This window comes from Pseudonaja textilis, chromosome 1 (genome assembly GCF_049901715.1).
Source record: "Pseudonaja textilis isolate UNSWEBS1 chromosome 1, rPseTex1.2, whole genome shotgun sequence".
Taxonomy (NCBI): Eukaryota; Metazoa; Chordata; class Lepidosauria; order Squamata; family Elapidae; genus Pseudonaja; species Pseudonaja textilis.
The window spans coordinates 276430945-276455691 of NC_141990.1; the positions used below are offsets into that span (position 1 = coordinate 276430945).

General features: G+C 37.5%; 1 protein-coding gene across 1 annotated transcript; it reads left to right on the forward strand.

Annotated features, from left to right (window-relative positions):
- Positions 1 to 2991: 2991 nt before the first annotated feature.
- Positions 2992 to 6026, forward strand: GJD2 (gap junction protein delta 2). Its single transcript, XM_026705054.2, has 2 exons — positions 2992 to 3086; positions 4624 to 6026. Exons 1-2 carry the CDS (start codon positions 3016 to 3018, stop codon positions 5465 to 5467), a joined length of 915 nt encoding a protein of 304 aa, XP_026560839.1. The 5' UTR covers positions 2992 to 3015; the 3' UTR covers positions 5468 to 6026.
- Positions 6027 to 24747: the final 18721 nt, after the last annotated feature.

A 24747-nucleotide genomic window follows, 5' to 3' on the forward strand; every position in this document is an offset into this window, starting at 1 on the left:
TCTTGTGTGATCTATAGATGTTCTGCAGATGGTAGGTATATGATGTTTGGGAATCCATCTTTTATGGGTACTCCTTAACTTACAACCTTTTGTTAATGGCGATTCAAAGTTAGAATGGCACTGAAAAAAGTGACTTATGACCAGTTTTCACACTTATGAACATTGCAGCAGTTTCATGGTCACATGATCAAAATTTGGACCCTTGGCAAATGGGATGTATTTTTGATGGTTGCAGTGTCCCAGGTCCCATGATCAACTTTTGCGACCTTCTGACAAGTAAAGTTAACAGGGAAGTCAGATTCATTTAGCAACCACATTACTAACTTAACAACTGCAGTGATTCCCTTAACAACGGTGGCAAGAAAAGTCATAAAATGGGGCAAAACTCACTTAACAATTGTCTTGCGGAGCAACTGAAATTTTGAGCTCAATTGTGGTCGTACCTGCATTTTGAAAAGTGGTTTATATCAAAAATGGCCCTCCTGCAAATAATTATTATTGTTCACTGACTTGTACTACAACAGTGTCTAGTGGCAGCAGAGAATATGTGACCTCTTTTCCCCCAGGATATTTTTCTATTTGAAAATCATCAGTCTGAAATATTGCATAATGTGCTTCAACATGCTGAATATTACTTCCGGGCAGCTTTTAAAGATATTGTTTTTAGTACTGAAAGCTATGTTTTTATATTTTTTGATTACAGAAGATACAAAGTCTTCATTGTCTGCAACAATGGGTATGCAGCTACAAATGACAGTTCCTAGGGAGCTGAAACAGTTTTGTTTCATTTTCCCCCTTAATTAAAAAGGGATTCAGAAAATTATTACAGTATAGCATCTTCGGTGAAGAAAGGAGTTGACTGCAGTTGACATCAAACATGTCTGCTTCTGATTTACTTCCTCACCTCTGCCACATTCACTGAAACGCAAGGGGAGCCAACTAGAAAACTGCCAAGCAACTTTCTGCGTGCTTCCTTCTTCAAAGCTACAGGGTCATTCTTCTCTGGGATATTTATATCATCTAGCTTGGTGCCCATGGCATTTTGATGGTAATCCATGTTGCTGTACAATTAGTGTGCATTAAAACCCAGAGCCGTGAAATTACAATGCCAGGTCATGTTTAATATCCAAAGTCAAGAATTAGACTGAAATGCCACATATCATGCAGCCAAGACAGATTTGCCTGATTCCCTTGTGCTTACTGTGGCTGCATCCATGGCTTCATTTTTGTGCTGTCAGAACTACACGTACATTCAGTAGGGAAGACAGAGCAAAGTGCCAGCTTGAACTGTGAAACAGAACATTGAGCAATGACTCATTGGTTGAGTTCATACATTTCTCAGCATCACACTTGGGTTTGCCGCTGAGTGTTGACACAGTAGACATTACAGCTTGCCACAACTCTCTTATTGGTACTAATACACACATCTGCAAAAACTGTTTTAAAATCCATGTGTTACAATTTTAGCAAAAAAAAATTAAAATTAAAATGTACATCCAGAGGAGATGTGCTGCCCTAGAAATACAGCTCCAGCAATTTTGTAATGTATTAGAAATTTGGATTTTTTAGAAGATGACATTACAAGCCACTTCATGGGGCATCTGGGCTGGTTCCCAGTTTTGGAGAGTTACTTGGCCACACGCTGTTGGTGGAGCCATACATGTTTTCTCCCTTGGCTGGGTATTCTAATGCTTATGAAAAGGAAACAAGACTCCAAAAGTGTGAAGATGCAGCTGCCATTCTGACATCATTTTGACCCCTTCTGTGGATGCTTGCAAACCCAGTGGTATCTCAGGAGTTTCCTCCAGGAGCTTGGTAGCAAAATCCATGGCAAAGTCCCAAGCCCAGCAGGACTGTGACTTAATGTATGGCACTAATGTGTGGCACGTGAACAAGTCCCTTTGATAAGAACACCACTTGATGAAGGCACCCCCCTCACCACACACACACACACACACACACCACAGAAAGAAATTGATAATCTTTTCTGCCCAACCCTCCTTCTCCCAGTGGTGCAGAAGAGTCAGCACTTGCCAAGAGTGCTAAAATATGCAACTCGGTCCAATTGCTTTTACTGGCCCTTTCCCCCCTACTAATCCTACCTTAAGGTCTTCTTGTTTTACCTTGGAGCTCTGAGTGCAGGTGAAGAGAAATAAAGCATCGGGAAAGGGTACCTTCTTAGGAAAGGATTCACCTACCACAAAGGCATTTCTCAAACAAGTGCAATTTCTCTTCAAAGCGGGAGCTGCTTTGACAACCTGCTCTATTCATCCCCACTGTACCCTTCTGCACGAAGACCGGATCAAATAGGCGTTGCTTCGTGGGTTCGGAAGAAGTAATCTGATTCTGTGTCCCGATTCTCCCCACTGTTGGTCTCCAGCACGCCGGACACTCTGGTTCCTTCTTTCTCACCGAGACCCGGCTAGCCCGGGGCACAGAAGGTCCCTTCTCTTCTCAAGATCCCGCCGAAGGCCCAGCAACAAAGACTCGAGGCAAATGGAGCCAGCCGCGAGGATGCCAACGGGTTGGGGGCCCTCCGATCTCGCCCTTACCTGCCTGGATGCCGGGCGGCCTCTCCGCAAAGTAGCACCTCCGCGGAGAGGGGGGACGAGGCCGCGCTCACCCAACGGCGACGGGGCTCGCTGGCGAAGAGTTGCCCCTTCGCGCCGGAACCTTTGGCAGCCTGGCGGCGGGGGAGGCGGCGATCCCTTGCAGCTTGTGGCGCCGCCGCTTAGCTGCTCCCCTCCAACCTGGCCATGACGCAAGCAGAGCCTACTTAAAGGCAGCAGGGAGGCAGACAGAGAGACACGGAAGGCGATCGCCGCCTGAGCTGGCTCCCCGGAGCCGCCGCCCTGCCTTCCAAGCAACCCGCCCCCCGGGGGTCGGGGCCTCGATTCGCAGGACAAGGAGGCCCGGTTCAGGCTGGTGCTTCTCGGCCGCTCTGGTGCGGTCACTGCTGCTACTGCTGCTGCCGCTGCCGCCGCCGCCGCCACCGCCGCCGCCGGATGAACCGCGATGGGGGAATGGACCATCCTAGAGAGACTCCTCGAAGCCGCTGTCCAGCAGCACTCTACTATGATAGGAAGGTAAGCCCGATCCACCGGCTCCCAGCCGGCTAGGTTCCGGTCCTCTCTCCCTTTCCCTTCCCGTCCCGTCCCGGAGTTCCCTTTGCCCGCTTGACCTGCTGATTTTCAGCAAAGCTGCGGCGGAGGCTCTAAACTCACCTCGGAAGTGCCTGCTCTCTCCTTGGCTGTCATTTCTCCAATTCCGAAGGCAGGAATTTGGAAGAAAAAGTCTCTAAGGGATTGTTGTTGGTTCCCTCCCCATCCCCAGGAAGGGAGCTGCAGGGTTGTAGCCTGAACGGGACACCTTGATTGACCCTTCTTCTCTCTTCCCTTGTCCCCAAAGATTTCTTCAATAAACTTGCTTGCTGCTGCACAGGACTGGCATCTCCCGCTTCTCACTTGCCTTTATTTCTGTATTTTATTGCAGAGTTCCGGGAGACTTTTAAGTTCTATACAATCTACTTCTCAGTTTCGGCTTCCCATTGATGTGCTTATAAACAAAGATTTTTGAATTAATATTTAATTTAAAAAAATACATAAATATGGATGGGGATGTATTCTTGGGTAGATTTATGTATTTTTAAGTCCCAAGAGTAATCTCTAATCTAGCTGGTGATTGCAGTGTGCAAATAACAGTAATAATAGCAACAAGGGTAAAGTAAGGGCAAGCAGCCTCCTTGCTTCTGATTTGCCTCTCTTCTCAGTTACGATTTGTAATGGTTGATCGATATATTGCATACCGTAGGAAAATGGGAGATGTACTGCTGGTTTTTATTTTGCCTTCTTTTTTAATTGATCAACTTCTGTTGTACTGCAGCAGAGACTCAGGAAGGGGAACGGGAGGGAGAAAGTGCTTCTCAAGTGACCATTGTTATAGGCTTTGTCCTTTGCTAGTAGAATTAAGCTTTGTGTACTTTCATAGACCAAGGAAGTAGTTTTTCCTACTTGCTGTAAATGTCCCTAGAGAAGTGCATTGTTTCATAAAATCAAACCATTCAACAAAAGCTATGAAGTTCTATGTGGGTGAATGCCGTACAAATTCAGCACTGGACAGTTCCACTTAACTGCAATGAAAACAGCCAGAGAATACTTACATTCATTCAACTAAAAAATGTAGGACTTGCACGGACGAATGATTTTTAATAAATGTGTATGTCATATTAATAATATTAAAAAGTGGCCAAAGGAACAGTTAAAAAAGCAAAATAAAACAATAGAAGCAACTATAATAAATGCTTCAATGTTCATAGCGTTAAGGTTAGGTCCTCAGATATTATTTATGTGTTTATTAGATGTATACTCAACCTATCCTCCAGAAACTGAAAGCAGTGCTCATATTATCTTCTCCATTTTTTACTTGTGAAACAGTGAAATACCCTGGGAGGAACAAACTAGCCCAGAGCCATTTACTGAGCTTTTATGACTGAGGGCCGAAGGCCTTCTTGGTCCTTAGGCACTATATGACAAAGTAGACAGTGACCAATGAATTTTGTGTTGTTTTTTTAAAAAATACGATACAACCCTATACATGTGCATTCACCCAACCTTTGTTTTATAGGATTCTGCTGACCGTGGTGGTGATCTTCAGGATTCTTATTGTGGCGATTGTAGGTGAAACTGTGTATGACGATGAGCAGACTATGTTTGTGTGCAACACCTTGCAGCCAGGCTGCAACCAGGCATGTTATGACCAAGCATTTCCTATTTCTCACATTAGATACTGGGTATTTCAAATCATCATGGTCTGCACTCCTAGTCTCTGTTTTATAACGTACTCAGTTCATCAGTCTGCAAAGCAGAGGGAAATGAGGTATTCTACTGTTTTCCTCGCCTTGGATCGAGATCAGGATTCCATGAAGCGGGATGACAGTAAGAAAATCAAGAACACCATTGTCAATGGGGTGCTACAGAACACTGAAAACTCCACCAAGGAAGCAGAACCTGATTGCTTGGAAGTGAAGGAAATTCCCAATCCAGCCATAAGAACCTCAAAGTCAAAAATGAGGCACCAAGAAGGCATCTCTAGATTTTATATCATTCAGGTGGTCTTCAGAAATGCCCTGGAGATTGGGTTCCTGGTTGGACAATATTTTCTCTATGGATTCAATGTCCCTTCTATGTATGAATGTGACAGATATCCCTGCATTAAGGAAGTCGAGTGCTATGTCTCCAGGCCCACTGAGAAGACAGTTTTCTTGGTCTTCATGTTTGCTGTGAGTGGCATTTGTGTGGTGCTCAACTTAGCTGAACTGAACCACTTAGGTTGGAGAAAGATCAAAATGGCTGTGAGGGGAGCACAAGCTAAACGGAAATCAATATATGAAATCAGGAACAAGGACCTGCCACGCATGAGTGTGCCTAACTTTGGTAGGACTCAGTCTAGTGACTCTGCTTATGTGTGAGACTGGCAGACCCAGAATGCTTTGCTGTGTACCTTGGCCAGCTGCCATTTGAATTAGGGAAGGACACATTGCTTAAACAACTGTTTTCCTACAACCACCAAGAAAGCCGTTAAAGTACTCTCTGTGCACTTTCTAGACCAGATTCAAACCCGAGTGCTCATAACAACAACAACAACAATAACAACAACAACAATTATAAAAGAGGGATAAAGACACAGTGGGGCAACACCTGCAATCTGGCCTTACCGCTCCATTACTTCTGCCCTCCCCTCCCTTCCCCTTCTCTCCCTGCCCCCCAGCATCCAATGTTATTTGTTGAAGAGCACAATCTTTGGGCCATGATTAGTATCACTCCATTTGTATGACTGATGGAAAACATGCCCAGGATGTTATTGTCAAAAGAGAAGGATGATGGGAAGCATTTCTACAAAATTTGGGGTGAGGGGGAAGGAGGGAAGGGAGAGATTTCTACTCTCCAAGCACATGATTGCAAAACTGCCATTACTGATCACCCCAAACGTCATCTTGTGGGTACCTAACATCACGCCCTCTTTTGGCATTATGCAGCTAAATACTGTGTATGCTTAGCGTTTATTTTTTCTATCATCATTTTTGATACATAAAAATAATAATAATGAACATACTGAGGTCAATATAACTTTAATTGTCATACAGCTAATTGTGGCCCATAAAATTTACGAAATAGATTTGTAAAAAAAAAAAAAAAAATCACAGTTCCACACTATGCGGGTGAGGAAGATGTAGAGATTTAAAATTCAGCTAGTTGAATTAATTACCTGGATTTTAAAATTACACATACCAAAGGAACAGAATGGATCACTAACTGTGAAAAAACAAAACCCATTTGCCCTTACTACGACAAGTGTCATACTTGAAGTTCAAACATTGAATTCTATATTTAGTCAAAGGCTTGATTAAAGATCCCAACTTGAAATACCGGATTTTATATTTTCCTTCCATTTTTATTTAGATATAGGTAACTTTTTTTTTTTTTTGCTTTTCTTCATTATGGCAAAGGTGCAAATGCCCTTGGTAAATTGCTTAAATAATAATTTTTATAAAATAGAAAGTTAACTTTCTTTTATATATGCATATATGTTAGTAACATTGCACTGATATATGATGACAAAACTGGTGTATCTATCTAGAATATAAGAATCATTACGTTATTGCCTCTTTTTATATTCATGGCCTGGATTATATCTAAAATATTTGTAGGGTTTATTTTTCCTTACAGTGTCATGGTGCTAAAATAGGGAAATATACATGGATAAGTAGCAATATAGCATGATCCAGAAAATGCAGTTTATCAAAGTATATGCATGTGTGTCTGTGTGTCTGTGTAAGCACACAAAACATCTTTATCATTTTTCATTATACGAACATTTCAGGGATATAGTGTTAATTGTTTTAGGTGGGGTGGTGTTTCCTTTTTTCAGATAATGTTAGTCTATTTTAGGCCCTATGCTACAATTTCTATGTATTTCTCACTGTATAATATGCCACCAATTTTCAGTAATTATATTTGGAAGGGATTCCAAATATTGGGTTGGAGACTGCCTTTTGTTTACTCATGCAGGCTGTTAAAAGCTCTCTCAGATTTCGAAGGTCCACTAATAAATGTGGAGGTTTCTAAATAAAGGAAGGAAAAACATGAAATTGCTTAGAATCCCCTTACATGTTAAACTGCAAAAGCTGGAAATTAAGGCAGCTGAACTATCATAAGGTGAACTTTAAGTACAGGGCCCATATTCATATCCTGTGATCATTATTTGAAATGGGAGAATTGTAATTTATTTTTTTTCCTAATTCATTTTCCCCCTTCATTCATTAAATTGAACTCTCCTGTGCCAGGACATCTTTAGTTTTTCTGTTTTTGTTTTTACGTTTACATCACAAGATAAAGTATTTATTTGCTTTTTCAAAGCTTTATTTTGCTAAAAATATACCATTTTTGCAAACAATTTTCTTTAATCAAATACAAGCTGTGTATTGTTATATACATATAATAATGTGTGTGTATATGTGTGTGAGTGTATGTGTATGAATACACACACACACACACACACATGCTGCATAGACTTTTCTTGGTCTATACAGCATGAATCGACATGTATAGACAATACATGTAAGTTTTTATTTTCACTAATACATTTGTTTTGAATGGCAAATGTCATTGCAAATGTTGGAGAAAAATACTTCAAATTTCAGTAAATTAAAATTAATACAGAAATTAAAGGATTTATCTCTCCTTCTTAGCTGCTACAAATATCTCCAGAATAATTATACACAATTCTAATTATTATAATTACATAAAGTTATATAGAAATAATCACAATTACTTGAGATCCAATTATTTACTATTTAAAAGTAGAAAATGAATTATTTCCTTTTTTTCCTTCCTTTTGCTTCTATAGTATATGTTGTACCATAATTATATTCCCTTCATCTTCAGATTAACTATCACCATATCTAAATCCATGTTTAAGTTTCACTAGCCTTTATATTGATCCACATTCTTAAATTCACTTTTGCTCAGAGTCATATATCTTCCTTTTGGCAGAAACTCAGATATGCATATGGACTGGCCAACAATGCATAAATCATCACAGCATTGTTTTCAATAGAATGGAGTTTGCAGTCCTAACCTTGCCTAACCGTACAGAGCTATAATTATTGATATATTTGAGACAGTTGCATGCCATATTTTCTAAATGCTTTGAGGCAATCTGAATCGAGTACTGAATCTAAAAGACAGTGATGGGAAATGGATCAGACAAATATAAAAAACCCCATCAATATATAGGCTTTGAATAAAGGGAATGGGAAAAGTTGGCACTAAATGCATTTTATCATTATTGATGGGAACATGCCTTAGGACAGATTTTGTTAATAATTTCACATGGACCTATTTGCTTATTTAACAGAAAAGTGTCTGCTGTTTATACTTGTAAAGATGGCTAATCAAGCAATGCATTCTTTTTTTTTTTTACGTTTGTGCAGTTTGATCATAATTATTTGTAGATATAATACTTTAATTGTGGAAATGTTTGGGAAATTCGGGTTGTGCTATTTATGCCATTGTCATTGGCTGCAAACAGTTACCTATGTTCCCCTTTATCCCCCAAATTGCTGAATGAATTGTTTTTGTAATAATTGTATGAAATGAGGCCTGTAAAGTCACCCCCTTTTGTTTCAGCAAGTCTTACAAGCAAGCAGCACTTGGTGAATGGAACTCTAACTCTCTAACACAAATGCATATTATATTTCACATGAAGCCCATTGAAATACATATCCATGAATGTCCTTGATTTCTCTACACATAGTCACTGTGTAGGGCAACCTTTGGTGTATAAACTGATTTCACTGAAAAGCACAATGTGATATGAATTCGTAGTTATCTGTGAGATGAGCTGCTCACAGTCATCTCAGACAGTAAATTATGAACATGCATCTGTTGAATTACACATCTTATTTTTAAGAAAATGTTTTCAAGATTGGGGTCATTCTACCTTGTTAATTTTATGTAATGGGGAAAAAATGAAGTTGCTTTAACATGTTGGATATTAAAAAGAATTTGAGGTGCTTTAAAACATGATTTTGCCGTTCACATGAATGCTGAATAAATCAGAAAGAGATGCTTATTTTCAGATTTGAATTGGCAAATGTTTTGAATTGCACAACTCATAATTTCAGGGTTTTTTAAATCAGTTATTGATCCTTTATATTGTATAGAAAACTGATAATTATATTGATGCTCTGTGGGAAAAGGGTGGCATAGATACTGAAATAAAAGAAGCAATCAAATAAATGGGAGCAGTTGTTGGAGGAGCAAAAGGGAATTTTGTACAAGTTGGCACACTGGAGAGACAAATTAGAGTGTGGGACTCAGGGCTATGTTTAAAAACAAAAGATATGGCTTTGATGGGGTGCCCAAACCTCCATCCATTTTTATGTCAGTTGTACAGTCTTCACCCTTTGATCACACCCTATGGATACTCCTGGTAGGGCTGACATTGGAGAGATTAGGTCTTTGAGCCAATCTTAGTGATTGTAGGCAGGTCATGTTCTCTCAGTCCAGTCTAGTCCATTGATAGTTGTTGGGAGGATATAAGTTACCCAAGAGTTTGGTCAGCAGCTTTTCAGAGAAAGGTGGAATCTATGTAAGATAAAAGTTTTCTCTGTCCAATTTTGCTTGACTCTAGGTGTGCTCTGGTCTCAAACCCAGGCTGTCAGATTTCTAGCTGACAGTGGCTCTTTAACTGCTAAGCCATTATGCCCTTTTTGGAATCCATGTAATTATGTAACTAAGGATGAATGAATGAAGTAATCTTTGTTTGAAATCAATGTATTTTTGGGAAGAGACTGATATCAGATTAATTATTAATCCTTCCTGCAATCAAAAAAGTGTCACTTTTGGTCTGTACCTCTATTACTCCTAAGGAAGAACAGTATTATGAGAATATTATTTTGGAGGACAAACATGGCAGGTAAAGATCACCAACTGTAGTTTCATATTAACTTACAGTATATTTGCCTATAGGTTTTTAAAAAGTCAGACAAAATATTCTTGATAAATTTGGTAATCATTTTATACCCAATTTTTAGCAGCTCATTGAGATATAAATTGTATTATTGGTATTATTAGTAATAGTAGTAATAGTATCAGGAACAGTGCCTAGTTACAGTAACAGTTATAGGAATAATTGGAATAATGCTTAATAAATATCACTGTAATGGATAATAATAGGCTTTTAGTGCAAACTTTATATTCAATAAGGAACAGCGAACTGTTTAGAGATTTCACGAGTTCTGGATCATGCTCAGCTTAGGTAAGATAAATGGGTTTCTCCTATTGGTATTCTAGCATGGATTCAAAATCCCATTTGTATATTGAAGGCATGTCTTGAAAATTACCAAATGATACATTTCAATGCTTTGAATCAAAAGCACAATTAATAACTTTCCCAAAAGCAATGTCAGTAGCTTCCCTCACTACTTTAGCTTCTAAAGAGAAAGTACAGAACTTGCTTACTGAACTGAAAACATGCAAATGGATGGAATCAAATGGAATAAACTTAACATTTGTTAACTGTACAAAAGTGCTCACTTACATAGAATCAGCAACATTGTTATACATAGAAACTCATAAACTCATTTGTGTTTCTACCCTGTCCCATGTAAAATAAATGCATGTGGATATATCACAGAGCAAAAAGCAGGTTGGGAATGTTAGCTTGGGTTAAGACTAAGACTTTCAATATACAATAAGGTTTTTTTGGTGAGGGAGGGTATAGGTGCCTTTGAGTAAATGTTAACTTCTGGCAATTGCCTGGAGTTTTCTTGGCAATGTTTTCTGATGAAATTTGCCATTGCCTCTTTCCTAGGATGGACAGTGAATGACTGACCCAAAGTCACCCAGTTGACTTTGTACCCTAAGGTGGGATTAGAACTCACAATATCCCCATTTGTAGCCTGGTGCCTTAAACATTACACCAAACTGAAGTTATATCTGAAAGTATAAAGTGATGGGAAAGATCCATATCATTTGCTTGCTAGTAGGGATAAAAATCTCCATCTCTTATTTCATAGGTTTGTTATTAATATATTCATTTATTTCATTAGATACATTAGATTTTTAACTTCCCTGCTTAAAACTGGATATAACAGAAGGTAAAACAATTGTGAAATATATGATAAAATCATTCCCTGTGTCTCTTTGCCTTGAATAATTACATTTGCAGACTAACATTGCTATTGCATGTAGTTCTAGAATTAAGTTTACACCCTAGGTAGTTGTTTGCTGTTTAATAAATGACTATGTTTATTATAAAACTAAATGGGAATTCCTAGTGAATCTTACATTTTGCCTTTTACAGGGCAGTTGTAAAAGAATCACCACAGTTTCTGAATGTATAATTTCAGTTTAGGTGGCCTGAATTAGGTGACAAGGCTGCAGAAAAAAATGAATTACAATGAATGCTTATGATGAGAACAAATGTTGGAAAGTTATCAAAGATCAAGAATGAGATGGCCATGAGAAGGGAAGGATTTACTATCATTCAGTAGAAAAAGAAACAGGGAAAGAAAAACAGAAGAGACGTGGATTTGTGTTTCTGATGTTTTGGCTCTTACAGTCTTCATTAAATTATCTGTATTAGAAATTGAATCATATTCTGAAATATATCCATGCAAACTGTTACAATGACTTTTGCATTATTTCATATATAAATAATTTTTGATCTCATTTGGCTGAAGTGATTCATCTCTCTCTCTCAGTCACTGTATATTATATTATTTGCCAAATATTTTTCTAAAGTCACCACTAATATTAATGTTTGTAAAAGATTGAAATCAAATCTAATTTAGAGAACCCACCAGCTGACTTCATTTAACCAAATTACTGGATTATTTAGATTTATGTATCTCACCTGCATACACCTCCTAATTACAGCATCAGCTTTTGCAGGTTCAGAGAGTGGAGAGAGAAAGAATATGGGAAGACAGTAAATCTTTACATCCTCTGCATCTTACATTTCTTGAAGAATTCTATCAGTAATGGAAAACAGGTTTTCCCCACAACAGCAAAAATGCCAATTCCACCACTGAAATTGATATGAGTCAATAAAAAAAAGGACTTGTGTTTCTCTAGACTCTATGGTCAAGCAATTTAGAGGTTATGCTTAGAAAAGCACTATCAGTTTGCTGGTAGTTGTTATGTATATGATCTGAATAAGACAATGTTATTTCTAGCTTTCTTTTATTAAACCTTAAATTGCAATTTGTGATTTAATGGTTTGTGATTTAGTGGACAGAAAAAGTTTGCATTCTGAGTTCAGATAACATCCATAGTTCCTGCCCAACTATGGATGGGTTGTTGAAAGTTACTTTTTATGGTCATTCATAACACAAAGCAAGTATTTGTGGAATCCTGGTATGGATGCATTTAGCCATTTTACAATTAAGTACCATGTCTGTACAAGATCATGTTTTATTGAGAAATGAACTAAAAGCCTAATATATTTCTGAAGTTTAAAAGATCAAGGGCAATGTGTGGCTCTGTACAGGTAGTCCTCAATTTACAATCAAAACTGAGCCAACGTTTATGTTGCTAAGTGAGACCGTTAAGTGATTTGCCTCATTTTATGACCTTCCTTGCCATAGTTGTTAAGTGGGTCACAGTAGTTGTTAAGTTAATAGCACAATTGTTTGGTTAATCTGGCTTCCCCATGGATTTTTCTTGTCAGAAAGTCACAAAAGATGACTCTGCAACTCTCATAAATATGAATCTGAATTTCTGAAACATCTGAATTTTGATTGCATGACCATGGGGACACTGCAATGGTCATAACGGTTGTAAAACAGTCATCAGTCACTTGTTTCGGTGCCGTTGTAACTTCAAATGTTCACTAAATAAAGTATTGTAAGTCGGGACCACCTGTACACATTTTTGGACTGCAACTCTCACTAGCCTTCAACTCTATGGCCAGTTGTAAGAAACAAGAGGGACCACAGACCAATTATTTGGAAGGCTACTGGTTTCCTGGTACATCACCAAGCTGCCATAGCTCAATGAAATAGAGATCAGGGTTTCCAGGAATAAGATCTGATGTTTTTTCTCTTAGCAATCATTCCAGAAACAGGAGAAGAGGAGAAGCACCAGGAGGTTTGTTATATTTTGAGATATCATCTTATAATCACTTTGCATGAAATATTTACTTTGCTGTTAACAAATACTTGAGATCTAAAATAACTACATAGGTAGGGTTATGATGTAAAGTTATCAACTTAAATCAAATCTCTCCCTGAGATACTGGAATTGATTGTTAATAACTTTCATTTCAGAAAAATGATGATATCTGATTTCCCCTTTCTGAAATTCTGTTTCTGAAGGAAACAGTTACAAAGCAATCAGTATTGGAAGAGGAGAATCATGTTAGTCTATTTGTAATAAAAAAAAATCAGGATTCTGGTAGCACCTTTTCTGACTAAAACAATTTATTTGAAGGTATAAGCTTTTGTGAGCAGCACTTACTTCATCAAATGCATGTCTCAAAACATCTGGTGTAGTGAACTGCTGCTTATGCAAAGTTATGCCTTTTAATAAGATTTGACAATCGGAACAGATCCTATAGTTGGAAAAGGTGTTACAGGATTTTTTTTTACTTGTAAGTGAGACCTGACAAACAGAAAAGGATTAGGTGTAAATGTGTTTACAGTGGTGACAAAGAAAGCTAACATTTTATTTTTTGTGGAATGTGTGAGTGTATGCATTTTGCATTTTATTGAATAAAGTAGTTTTCTTTAAATAATTTTTCATACATACAAAGCAGAGGTGATATTCAGTAGGTCCTGACCAGTTCTGGAGAACCAGTAGCAGAAATTTTAAGTAGTCCAGAGAACTGGCAAATACCACCTCTGACTGGAGATTTTACAGTATCCTTCCCCTGCCACGCCCACCAAGCCTTGCCCACGGAACCGGTAGTAAAAAATTTTTAATCCCACCACTGGTACAAAGTGTCTCTCTTTTATGATTCCTGTCATAAATGCATCACACTTCTGTGTGAATCTATCAACAGTAATAGCTTTTTATCCCAAACATGTATGTGTAGAACTGTGGACCAACTCAAGTTCAAATGATTAGCAAATCTGATGGTGAATTGGACATTGCAATAGACAGATTCTAATGTGGTTGTTATACAATTCTATAACCCTGTACATTCATATTCTCTCTCCCTCTTTCCCTCCTTCCTTGTTTAATTCAAGTGATGATAAAGATGGTAACTTTATTTTATATTAAATGAAGCTTAAACAATTCTATGTGATACAGTTTTTAAAATGCATTTACTGTTTTAAATGAATTCCTCCATTTTTTCCTGTACAAATTAGGTATGATTTCATTCCTTTTCACAATTACTTCACAAGTACCATATTTCCCTTCTTTTGAAAATGGGGAAATGCAAAGAAATCCATTTGACTTGGCAGATAGGGCCTGCTCATTCACTGCAAGAGAAGAACCTATCTCATAAAGCTGACTTAATCACAGAATTGCTAACCATCATACTAGTTTTGCTTATAATGGAAGAGAACAGGGACCAAGTTCATTGAACCGGAGGTGGTATTCAGCAGGTTCTGACCAGTTTTGGAGAACTGGTAGTGGAAATTTTGAATAGTTTGGAGAACTGGCAAATACCATTTTTGACTGGCCCTGCCCCCATCTATTCTCTGCCTCCCGAGTCCCAGCTGATCGGCTGGGTCTTCTTTGGTTGCCCTGCACAGCAGAACGGAGCTGGAAAGCAGGTTAGTGGGTGTGGGGAGGGATTGGGATTTTGCAGTAACCTTCCTCCAGGAGTGGGGAGGGAATGGAGATTTTACAGTATCCTTTCCCTGTCACACCCACCAAGCTACGCCCACCAAGCCATGCCATGCCCACCAAGCCACACCCACAGAACTAGTAGTAAAATGTTTTGAATTCCACCATTGCATTGAACCCATAACACATTTTCTCCTTTTCCTTTAGAATCTTCATAATCTATGTGAGTAGTTTGCAGAAGAAGCACTTGTCACAAAACAGCTCAATTCTGACATTGTGGCAATCACTCAAGGAAATGTTCTATTAAGAAAGCATTTTCTCTGGGGCATGCGCAATACTCAGAGAAAGAGAGACTGGAAATTCACACTGAGCTGGGATGTATTAATTTAACATAAGGCTGAATCATGGAAAAAGATCAAACCAAGAGTCAGAAGTTGAATGATATTAAAGTAGTATTTAATTGCTGTCTAGGCATAGTTGTGCACGGCCTTTTAACGGAGTAGGGGAAAAGTTCAGTTTTTGACAGTCACCTCTTAATTTTTCCTATCTAATGAAAAGTGGAAGCTCTTTTTGTATCTTATTCATTGAAAATCACTACAGAGGTATTGTGGGAGTATATGCCCCCCCCCACTCATTTAGCCCTTAATCTGTGTAAATGGGCTCTGATTTTCAGTAAGAAGATAAACTTTCCCAGGGGCCATCAAATGAATACAACTTAGAAACTGGGTGAACAATGCAAGAAAATCAAAAACAGATTTGATGTAATCTTTTAAAGAAAAAAAAACCCTAGAGTAGTTCTATATTGGGCATGAACCAATAAAGCTCCCCACCACTTACAAACATACAAACTCAGCAGTGCAAGTAGATATGAGTGCATTCCAGATATTCCATGTAACATGGCTATAGTATGAGCTGCAGTGGTTACCAATTGCCAATTGCATTGGGGTTCTTGGTCCTGACAGCCTCTTAGGGGTTCTAGGACTTGTTCTTCCATCAGATGCTAGTCCACTTGTGGTTAGTTATGTGTCTAACTCTCAGTGAAGTATATTTTATTATTTTATCTTTTTTTTTTTTGTATTTGAAGTTTGTAACCCTTCTCAGCTGTCTACCATTATCTGGTGAATGAACAGCCAAATACACTGAATGAATAAATAAGCAATATATTTGAAACCTGTAAACATATCCACATAAGACCAAGGATGGTGCCAATTTATTAGCATATCATACTTTATTCATTATACAAAGTAGCTGGGAATTTGCACCACTTTCTCTTGACTTCTGTTTCCTCAGTTAAAGCACTACTCCACTTTCAGGAGAATGAAGGTTTTCAAGGCAATGTTATATCTCATGTAGAACATCCTAGAATGACAATAGATATTTATTCTTTGTTATACAACATACCTGGCCAGTGAAGTTATTTTTTATAATGAATAACATGAATCCAACTTTCCTCAGGGGTATACACAGGGAAACAGAAACCATGTCAAAAAGTGACATGGTTGCCACAGTGATGCAATCAAGGCTCTATCCATTTTTATGTGTGTTGTGTGACATACATAAAAAAACAAGCAGAGTTTTAGATGGCTGCCATCTTCATTTTTTGACCACTTCCTGCAAACAGTCCTGCTCCATTTATTTAAAATGGTCAATGTCAAATACTGGTCATGTCTCTGCTGTTGGATTTTTGATATAGATAAAAAATTTATTTGGGTTTTCACAAAACATAATACAAGTAAAATTTCTTTTTCTGAGAATAGCATGGTCCCGGGTTATCACTTCTCCATACAGACACAAATTCAATTTCATATTCATCTTTGTGTTCTATTTCATATCTTATTATTTTTTAACATTTTCTCAATAATTTTTCCCTTCCCTTGGTTTTCTCAATCTTACTTTTAATTATCTCATTCCTTTCTAAATTCAATTATATATATATATATATATATATATATATATATATATATATATATATCTTTTTCTAAGTTTCAATATCTTTCTAGTCATTATATTTATACTTTTGTCTGTCCTGTTTCAATTTCATATTTTCTTTTCTCATTAAACAAATTTTTTCCCTGTAGTTACTAATTGGAGTATGACACCTTTGTATCTTTTAATTTTTATCCATTCAACCCTTATTTAAACTTCAATTTATGCCTTTACGATTATAACATTTAATATAACACATAAGTTCCAGTCAAATTCTGCTTGGTACATTCTTAAAATAAGCACTAAGTTCTTAAAGAGAAAATATATATATAACAATAATAAATAACTTATTCTATTTCAATTCAGCTCCATCATTAATGTTAGTTATAATCTTTGACATCTTTAACAATTCTTTTCAATAGGGTATCATACTTCTAGGAACACTTATAATATTTCCATATTTTTTTCATGTTTTTTTATATTCCTCTTCACTTAAATTTTTATAACACATTTATAATAATTAAAATGTTCCCTTCCTTTCCTAATTTCATTATCTCATTCTCTTTATTTCATTTATTTATTAAACATTCCATTACATTACAATGAGTATTTTATCTATCATTTTAATCACACGTGTTTCATATTTTCAAAGTTCATTTCTATTTCTAATATAACAATACTATCTTATGTACCTTTGTAGAATCCCCCTTTCAATTAAGTTTTCACCCATTATCTCTGTGTCTTCTAAATAGGCTTATACCCTTAAACCTTGTACGTTTCCCCGTTTCTCTATGTCCTGTTTCTGTCCTTTATCATTTCTTTTCCTTTCCCTCTTCCCCCTCTTCTTCTCCCTTCCCTTTTTGATCCCTTCTCTCTCTAATTCTGATTCTCTCTCCTGTAATCCTCTTTTCTGTTTCTTCAAACTATTCTTTCTTTCTTTTTTTTTCAAATCTTAAAGTTTTCACTCTCTTTCCCCCCTTTCCTTTCTTTTCCCCACATAGAAATACTTGGTCATTGAAGATGGCTTCTTCTTTTTGTTCTACAGGCATTTCTTGTTGTTTCTCATAGTTCAGGATCTCCATTTCTAAAAATTGAAATACGAAGCCAAAAGAGCCTCTTCCTTCTTGTGCATCTTCTTTCTGTTTTTTTAAATTCCATTCTCAATTCTTCCAAGAGGATACAATTTTAAAAGCTTTTAAACAAACACCCAATTAATTTTAGTTCTTTAGATCCAATAGCCAAAAATCCAAAAATCACCAAGTAATCCAAATAATCCAAAACTGTTTCTTCTTGCTTGTTTTTTCCACTTTCTCTTTCTGGGGTTCTCTTGTCTTGTTACAAAGTTTCAGTTAAAATGTATCTTTTAGGGATCTTGTGAAAGTTTCACTGTTAATTCCTTTCACTTCCAGGTGGTCTCCTCCATTTTTCCAGATCCCACCCTTTCGTTTTTTCCTTCTTTTAAAAGTTTTTGAGAATCCAGAAATCTTTATTATCCCTTTGACATTTTATTTTCAGCTTAAATACCTGTTAATGTTAAAGTGGATTTTTGCTAGTTTCTTGCTTAAATCTCTTAGTTGTCAATATAGGGAAGAAAAGAAAAAAACCCAAATCCTTTCCCTTCCCCCTCTCATTCACTGCTTCAAAGTCTTCTTTGGGAATAATGTTGTTCTTTATAATTCAAATTCCAGGGTACCTTATATTGTTGATTTTTCAGTTTGACACAATCAGCCAAAACTTTCTCTTCTTATCTTCCTCCTGCACATTCTTTTCCAGTCGAGTTCTTCTTTGAGGTAGCCATTTCTGACCACCACTGCAACCACCTTCAGGAAAGGGAGTAATGGCCAGCTGGGGAGGAGAGATGTGACTCTCCTCAACCCTACTGGCAGTCTTCCCACTCTTCACCACCTCTACAGGGTGGCTTAGCCCCGAAACCAACTGGCTCGGGGCGCTCCAGCGGCAAGCACAGATCAAAACTGCGCATGATTGCAGATTTCGATCTATTACAGAAGAAGCTCAAACCGGAAGCCCCTGCTGTTGGATTTTTTTAAAGGAATAAAATGGTCAGTTTGCTTTGAGGAAGCCTGTGGTGAAAATGTATAACATGTGTAAAATGTGTCAGAGGTGGTATTCAGCAAGGTCTGGAGAACCGGTAGCAGAAATTTTGAGTAGTTTGAAGAACTGGCAAATACCACCTCTGACTGGAGATTTTACAGTATCCTTCCCCTGCCATGCCCACCAAGCCATGCCCACCAAGCTATGCCCACAGAACCAGTAGTAAAAAAATTTTGAATCCCACCACTGAAATGTGAGTGCTTATATCAACTGGTTCCATGTATTGCCCATCATATTTATTTCCTGTTTATTTCAAATTTTGAAGTTTGTAAGTGGTCCTGATCACTTATAAATGGGTTTTCAAAAAAAATTCTATAAATATGTTTCATATTTATCAGTCTGGCAGCCTTATTCTTACCAACCTTACTTACAGTTATAGATTTAAATGTGTATTTATGAAACTAAATATATATGATCCCTGACATTTAGATATCAGCCCTATGTTTAGACTACAAATTAGCACAGTATTTCAAAATTTGCTTCAAGCAATGAAGTTCAAAGTTCAACAAAGTTGTTTCGCTTTGCATAATTGTCATGATTAAAACAAAATAAGTATGTCAGTCTGACCACACTGAGATCTAATTATAGACAAACCTAGTGAAATCTGTACACCTGATCACATTAACATTCATTAAAATTAACTACCAGTAAATGCATAAAAGAAATGTTCTGAGTTGGGGGTGATTGAGTTTTGGACTATTCTGTTGTTGTTTTTTCCGCAGTGTTCTGTTTTTCCTTGAAATGGGCTAATCCAAGCATGTATTTACAGATGTGAATAGGACAAGACAGGAAATGAGTTGTTGTGTTTGGGGATTTGAACATATACCAAACTGTTCAAATTTCCCCCCATCTCAGTACACGAATCATCTATGAAACATCTGGATCAGTTTGTTCTGTAAGAAAAAAAAATGTAACATTTTGTAACTGAATCAACATGCATCATTTTGCATGTCTCCAAGACATCGTCACTACTTAAAGATAACTAAGCATTAGCTTTTACCACATCATAAAGGGCACTGCTGCTAAATATTTCTAAATGCTAAATTGCAAGTGCTGTTAATCCAATTCTCTTTATACATTTTATTCTCTGGATGTTCTCATATGTATACATTTTACTGAAGGAGTTCATGGTCCTCTAAATAGTAGCACATTTTTTTTTTTATCAATAGTCATGAGTAGTTTCTAAGTATTAGTTAACATGGAGTGCTCCATTCATATCCATGGATCTAATATGATTTTGATGATTTGGAGCTGTAGCAAAAACTCATTTAGTATGTCTTTCATGGTGAGAGGTCAATGTTTATAGATACCACAGTGCCAGCTGCTCTGTATTCCATCATTTGGGACATAACAATAATTTGAGGCTGGAACAGATTGCAGAAAAATACTAGCCTTCCATGTTTTCTTTTCATTTCATTGATTTGTTTCATTTAGCCTTGCTCTCACATCCTTCTTAAAGGCTTCTGTGAAGGCTGAATGATAGACTAGACGTTCTAAAGCTGAATGAATGTAAATGTGTGAGGAGTGGTACTTTGCTGTGCTTATAAATAGCAAGGAACAAGCAAAATGCTATTTTTTAAAAATCAATGTTTTAATTCAGAACATAAAAAAGCCTGTGTACTAAATAATTTACAATGCAGTAGGGGGAAACTGCTGAAGTGTTAATAATCTTTTGAAGTTCAGAGCAGGGGTGGGCTTCAAAAATTTCAGCAACTGGTTCTCTGCCAGTTGCTGGGTGGGCGCGGCCATATTAGGCATGGCCTAGTTGTCCTCCTGCACCACAGCGGGGGGGGGGCATTTTCACCCTCCCCGGGCTCCAAAGACTTTCCTTGTGCCTCCGGGAGGGCGAAAACAGCTTCGGGCTCTGGAGGACCTCTGGAGCCTCCACATGGGCCCTGCACTTACCTGACATCCAAAACAGGCCATGTGGAGCAGTGGTGGTATTCAGCTGGTTCACACTGGATTGAGCGAACAGGTAGCAAGGATTTGGCATGGGTCGCCAAACCAGTAGTAGATTCAGGGTGGCCACGCCTCTGACCTGGTTGTCTGGTTGCCGCTGGCTTGGTTGCCCTGCCTGCCCAATCACCACTCACCACTCACCCCACCCTCCTGAAGCTGGCCCCTTAAGGTATTTCTTTTTTTCCCCTCCCGACAATCAGCTGTTCATACGATCACAGCTGTGCTGGGATTCTTCTTGCTGAGGTCCAGAAAGGCAAAAAAAGGAGGGAGGGGCTCAGCCCCCCACCCTTCTGTTTTTTGCCTTCCTGAACCTCAGAGGAGCCTTCTGGGAGCAAACGTCCCCCGAAGCTCTTCTGAGGCCAGGAAGATCCCAAAACGGAGTGTGGAGGGGTGCTACGTGCCCCCCCATGCTCTTTTTTTCTTTCTGAACCTGAGAGAAGCCTTCTAGGAGCAAAAACACCCCCCCCCAGAGGCTCTTCTGAGGCCCAGAAGGCCCCCAAAATGGGGAGGGGGGAACTGCAAAAAAGCAAAAAAAAAGAAAGAAAGAAACAAAGGAAAGAAAGAAAGAAAGAAAGAAAGAAAGAAAGAAAGAAAGAAAGAAAGAAAGAAAGAAAGAAAGAAAGAAAGAAAGAAAGAAAAGCCATGCCCACCCAGCCACATGGCCATGCCCACCAAGCCATGCCCACAGAACTGGTAGTAAAACTTTTTGAATCCCACCACGGGCATGGAGGCTCCTGGGAGGGGAGGGGTGGGGTGGGTGAGGCCAGTCAGGGTGGGATCGCCGAACCGGTAATTAAAAATAATAAAATTAGATACTGGTTCACCCAAACTGGGGCAAACCAGTAGCAGCCCACCCCTAGTTCAGGGGATGTTTTCCATAAACTGGGCATTCTGTTTATGAAAGACTGCAAAATTAGAGTGGTCACAGGGCATACAACTTGGGATGGGAATTCACAAGACAGAGTGAGTCTTCAGAGGAAGAGGCATTATCTACCAGTCCAGCACTTGTCCCCAAGGGAAAAAAAGAATGAAGAATCTTAGGGAGGATTGACTGTTCTTGCAGGCGGTAGTCACTGCTCCTTCTTCCTTCATACCTACTTTTCCTTTCTACATTTTGTTCATTGAGGGAGAGCAAAAGTAAGCAGAGATGGCTGTTTACATCAAGGATTCATTTATATCTACCATGCTGCCCTCCAATTAATAGAGAACATATTCTTCTCAGCATCAGGTGCTAGAGAACACAAGGAGAAGCATTCTTCCATATCTAAAAGAATCTGGCTATTATTCTTTCAGATTGCAATAGAAGGTCAGATGTCCCTTGGTCTAATTCAGCAAGGATCTCATGAACCCAACTTTCTGGCATTTACCAATGTATCAAATTGCAGGCATTCAGATTAAATGCTGGATGCATATTCATTCACTTCAGACATCGATATTTTAACAAGGGGAAAATGCATGGTATTGTCAAATTCTTCCATTCCTGCTAGAGGGAAAAACTTTTTTTTTTTTTTAGAAAAGCAAAATGGAAATTAGCTACCAAGGGTAGCAAAAGAGAAAAGTTAAGTTGTACAAGTCCCTAATAATATGAATATCTATAGGAATATGGAAATAGCAAAGTGAGCAGGGACCTCAGATTGCTAGGAATTATTCATTAAGTTTAATTCCTCTTTTCCCCTGTGTTTCAACTCTCTTCTTCTTTTATTTAGTATTTATATTGTTTGTAATTGCTCAATAATGATTTGTTTCTGTTCAATTATAATCCCTTTAAAACAAAGTTCTTCTAATTTAAGGGTAAACCTACATCAATCTATGTCTGTGCAGAGCCTTATATTGTCTGTTATAATATTTATACAGAAAATTGTTTTAACTTCAACCCGTGATTTGACTCATTCAGTGTTTTTTTATTTCCTTTGCCATGAAATATTTTACTTAAAGCTTAAAAGAGTTTTTACTTGTCTGTGTCTTTTCCCCCCAATAAAATTTGTTTTTACTTATACCCTGTCAGTTTATCTAGTTCCTAAAAGTGGAGGCCATGTAACATTGAGGTATGTGCCTGAAGAAATCCATTTCTACTATTTTATCAAACATGCAAAACTTTCCAACTTATCAAGAGAGGACAATGCAATATGATCCAAAATTATGTAGTACTTGGAAATGATGCTTTGATCCACCAAAGCTTGAATTAAATTGGTTCATCAAGACTAATACAGAAATAAAAGGTATATTATTTTGAAGCAGAAGATCTGGATCAGGGGGCTACAAAGCATTTTTGCACCATTTCAAAGTGCTTCACAGAAGTAGCAGTGAGGTTTTTTTTTAAACCACTTCTGAATCTGTTACGGAACATATGTAAGGTTGTAATTTCATTTCCATGTATCTGAGGTCAATCAATGAGTTTGATCATTTCACTGAACTCTACCTAGTTGGACTATTTTGGGATGGTCAACATCACTCTGGGCTCCATTCATCTTTTCAGCTCTCCATTTCTTCACTGTGTTCAAACACAGTCTAGAACTTTATGCTTTGGGTCTCTTGTTACAAAGATACTGAATATGCTCAAGGCTGGACAAATCTGCATGATTGGTGCAGGCTTGGATATTACAACAATGATTGAATAGGTGTCATTATAGACACTGACCTAAAAGTTTACTATTCTAAAAAAAGAGTTAAGTCTATGAATGCTGCATGTTCTGTCATTGTATCATGCCAGTGATGTGGGAAGGCATTTTTAAGGCAGGGCCAGCTTTCAAAATCAGTATTACTACTATCCTGAATAAAGAACTGAAATATCCTTTTCTTTGTAAAGTAAAAAGATAAATCAATATGTTTTTAAATTTAACAGTATATTAAAGATTGACTTAGTTTCATACAAATGTACTCACTATAAATATACTAATATTTATTTCTATAGTAGTATGTGTAGATAGTGATGGATCTTTTCCTTTTCTTTCTTTCATACATTTTAATCACTGTTATTTATTAATGTTTTCATTGATAATGCAAACATTGTTCTGTTAATCATGATGATTTTTACTATTTTACTGATTGTTATATAAAACATCACTTACTGGAACTTCAGAAAATCTAACAATCAGAGTTAAGGAAAGTACATTACCCAAAAGGTAAGTCAATGGTCATTCTTCAGGGTCATGTGAAACCTAACATACCACAAAAGAAAAGGAAAAGTAAGACTCCAAAATATTTATTTTAAAAATGGCTTCATTACTTTATCTCCAGGGAATTGGACTACCTAGATATTCTCTAAAGTACCTTCCAATTCCATGTTCATAACCACTCTACAGGATCTTTAGTTGATAAACTGGAAGCTACTATGCTGTCCCTTTTTCTAACTTTGCTAACTTTTAAAAGACGAGCTGAAGAAATATTTCAAACATTTATTGCAGCACATCTTTTGCAGATATCCATGAAGTTAGATAGGGCTTATTTATTTATTTAGCATATACCATGTCATACATGGAATAGCAATATAAATTAACATTTCAACTAGATTAGTAGATTAATACTGATTAGTAGATTACTTATTGATTATTTATTAGATTACTTAGTTGTGTATAGAGTAATACTAATTAGATTGTTAATTAATACTAATTAGTAGATTAATACTAATCTAGTTTAGTAAATATACTAATCTAGATAGGGTTAGTATCCTTTAATGAGTCAGGGACCAGGACTAATTTCATTTCATTCTTTGAAAACAGAAGCAGCTGCAGGCTTTCTGATGTTTTCCCACTATAGCCCATGGATAACTCTTTTTTTAAAAAAATGAATATAAAAGAGACTGCAGTACACTCAGATTGCCTAAGATCAGAAACTTGAACCAAATCTTGTCTTGTTTGCATCTCCAATTCACATTGACTCAGGGCTGATTCCTAGAAGGCTGTTACCATGACTAATTTACATTTCTTTCTAGAATATAAAACATAATATT

Bases quoted from the DNA above. Each gene is read 5' to 3' on its own strand.
- GJD2 (XM_026705054.2), top strand. From the start codon at position 3,016: ATGGGGGAATGGACCATCCTAGAGAGACTCCTCGAAGCCGCTGTCCAG. The intron at 3,087-4,623 runs GTAAGCCCGATC...TTTGTTTTATAG, and splicing joins CACTCTACTATGATAGGAAG to GATTCTGCTGACCGTGGTGG.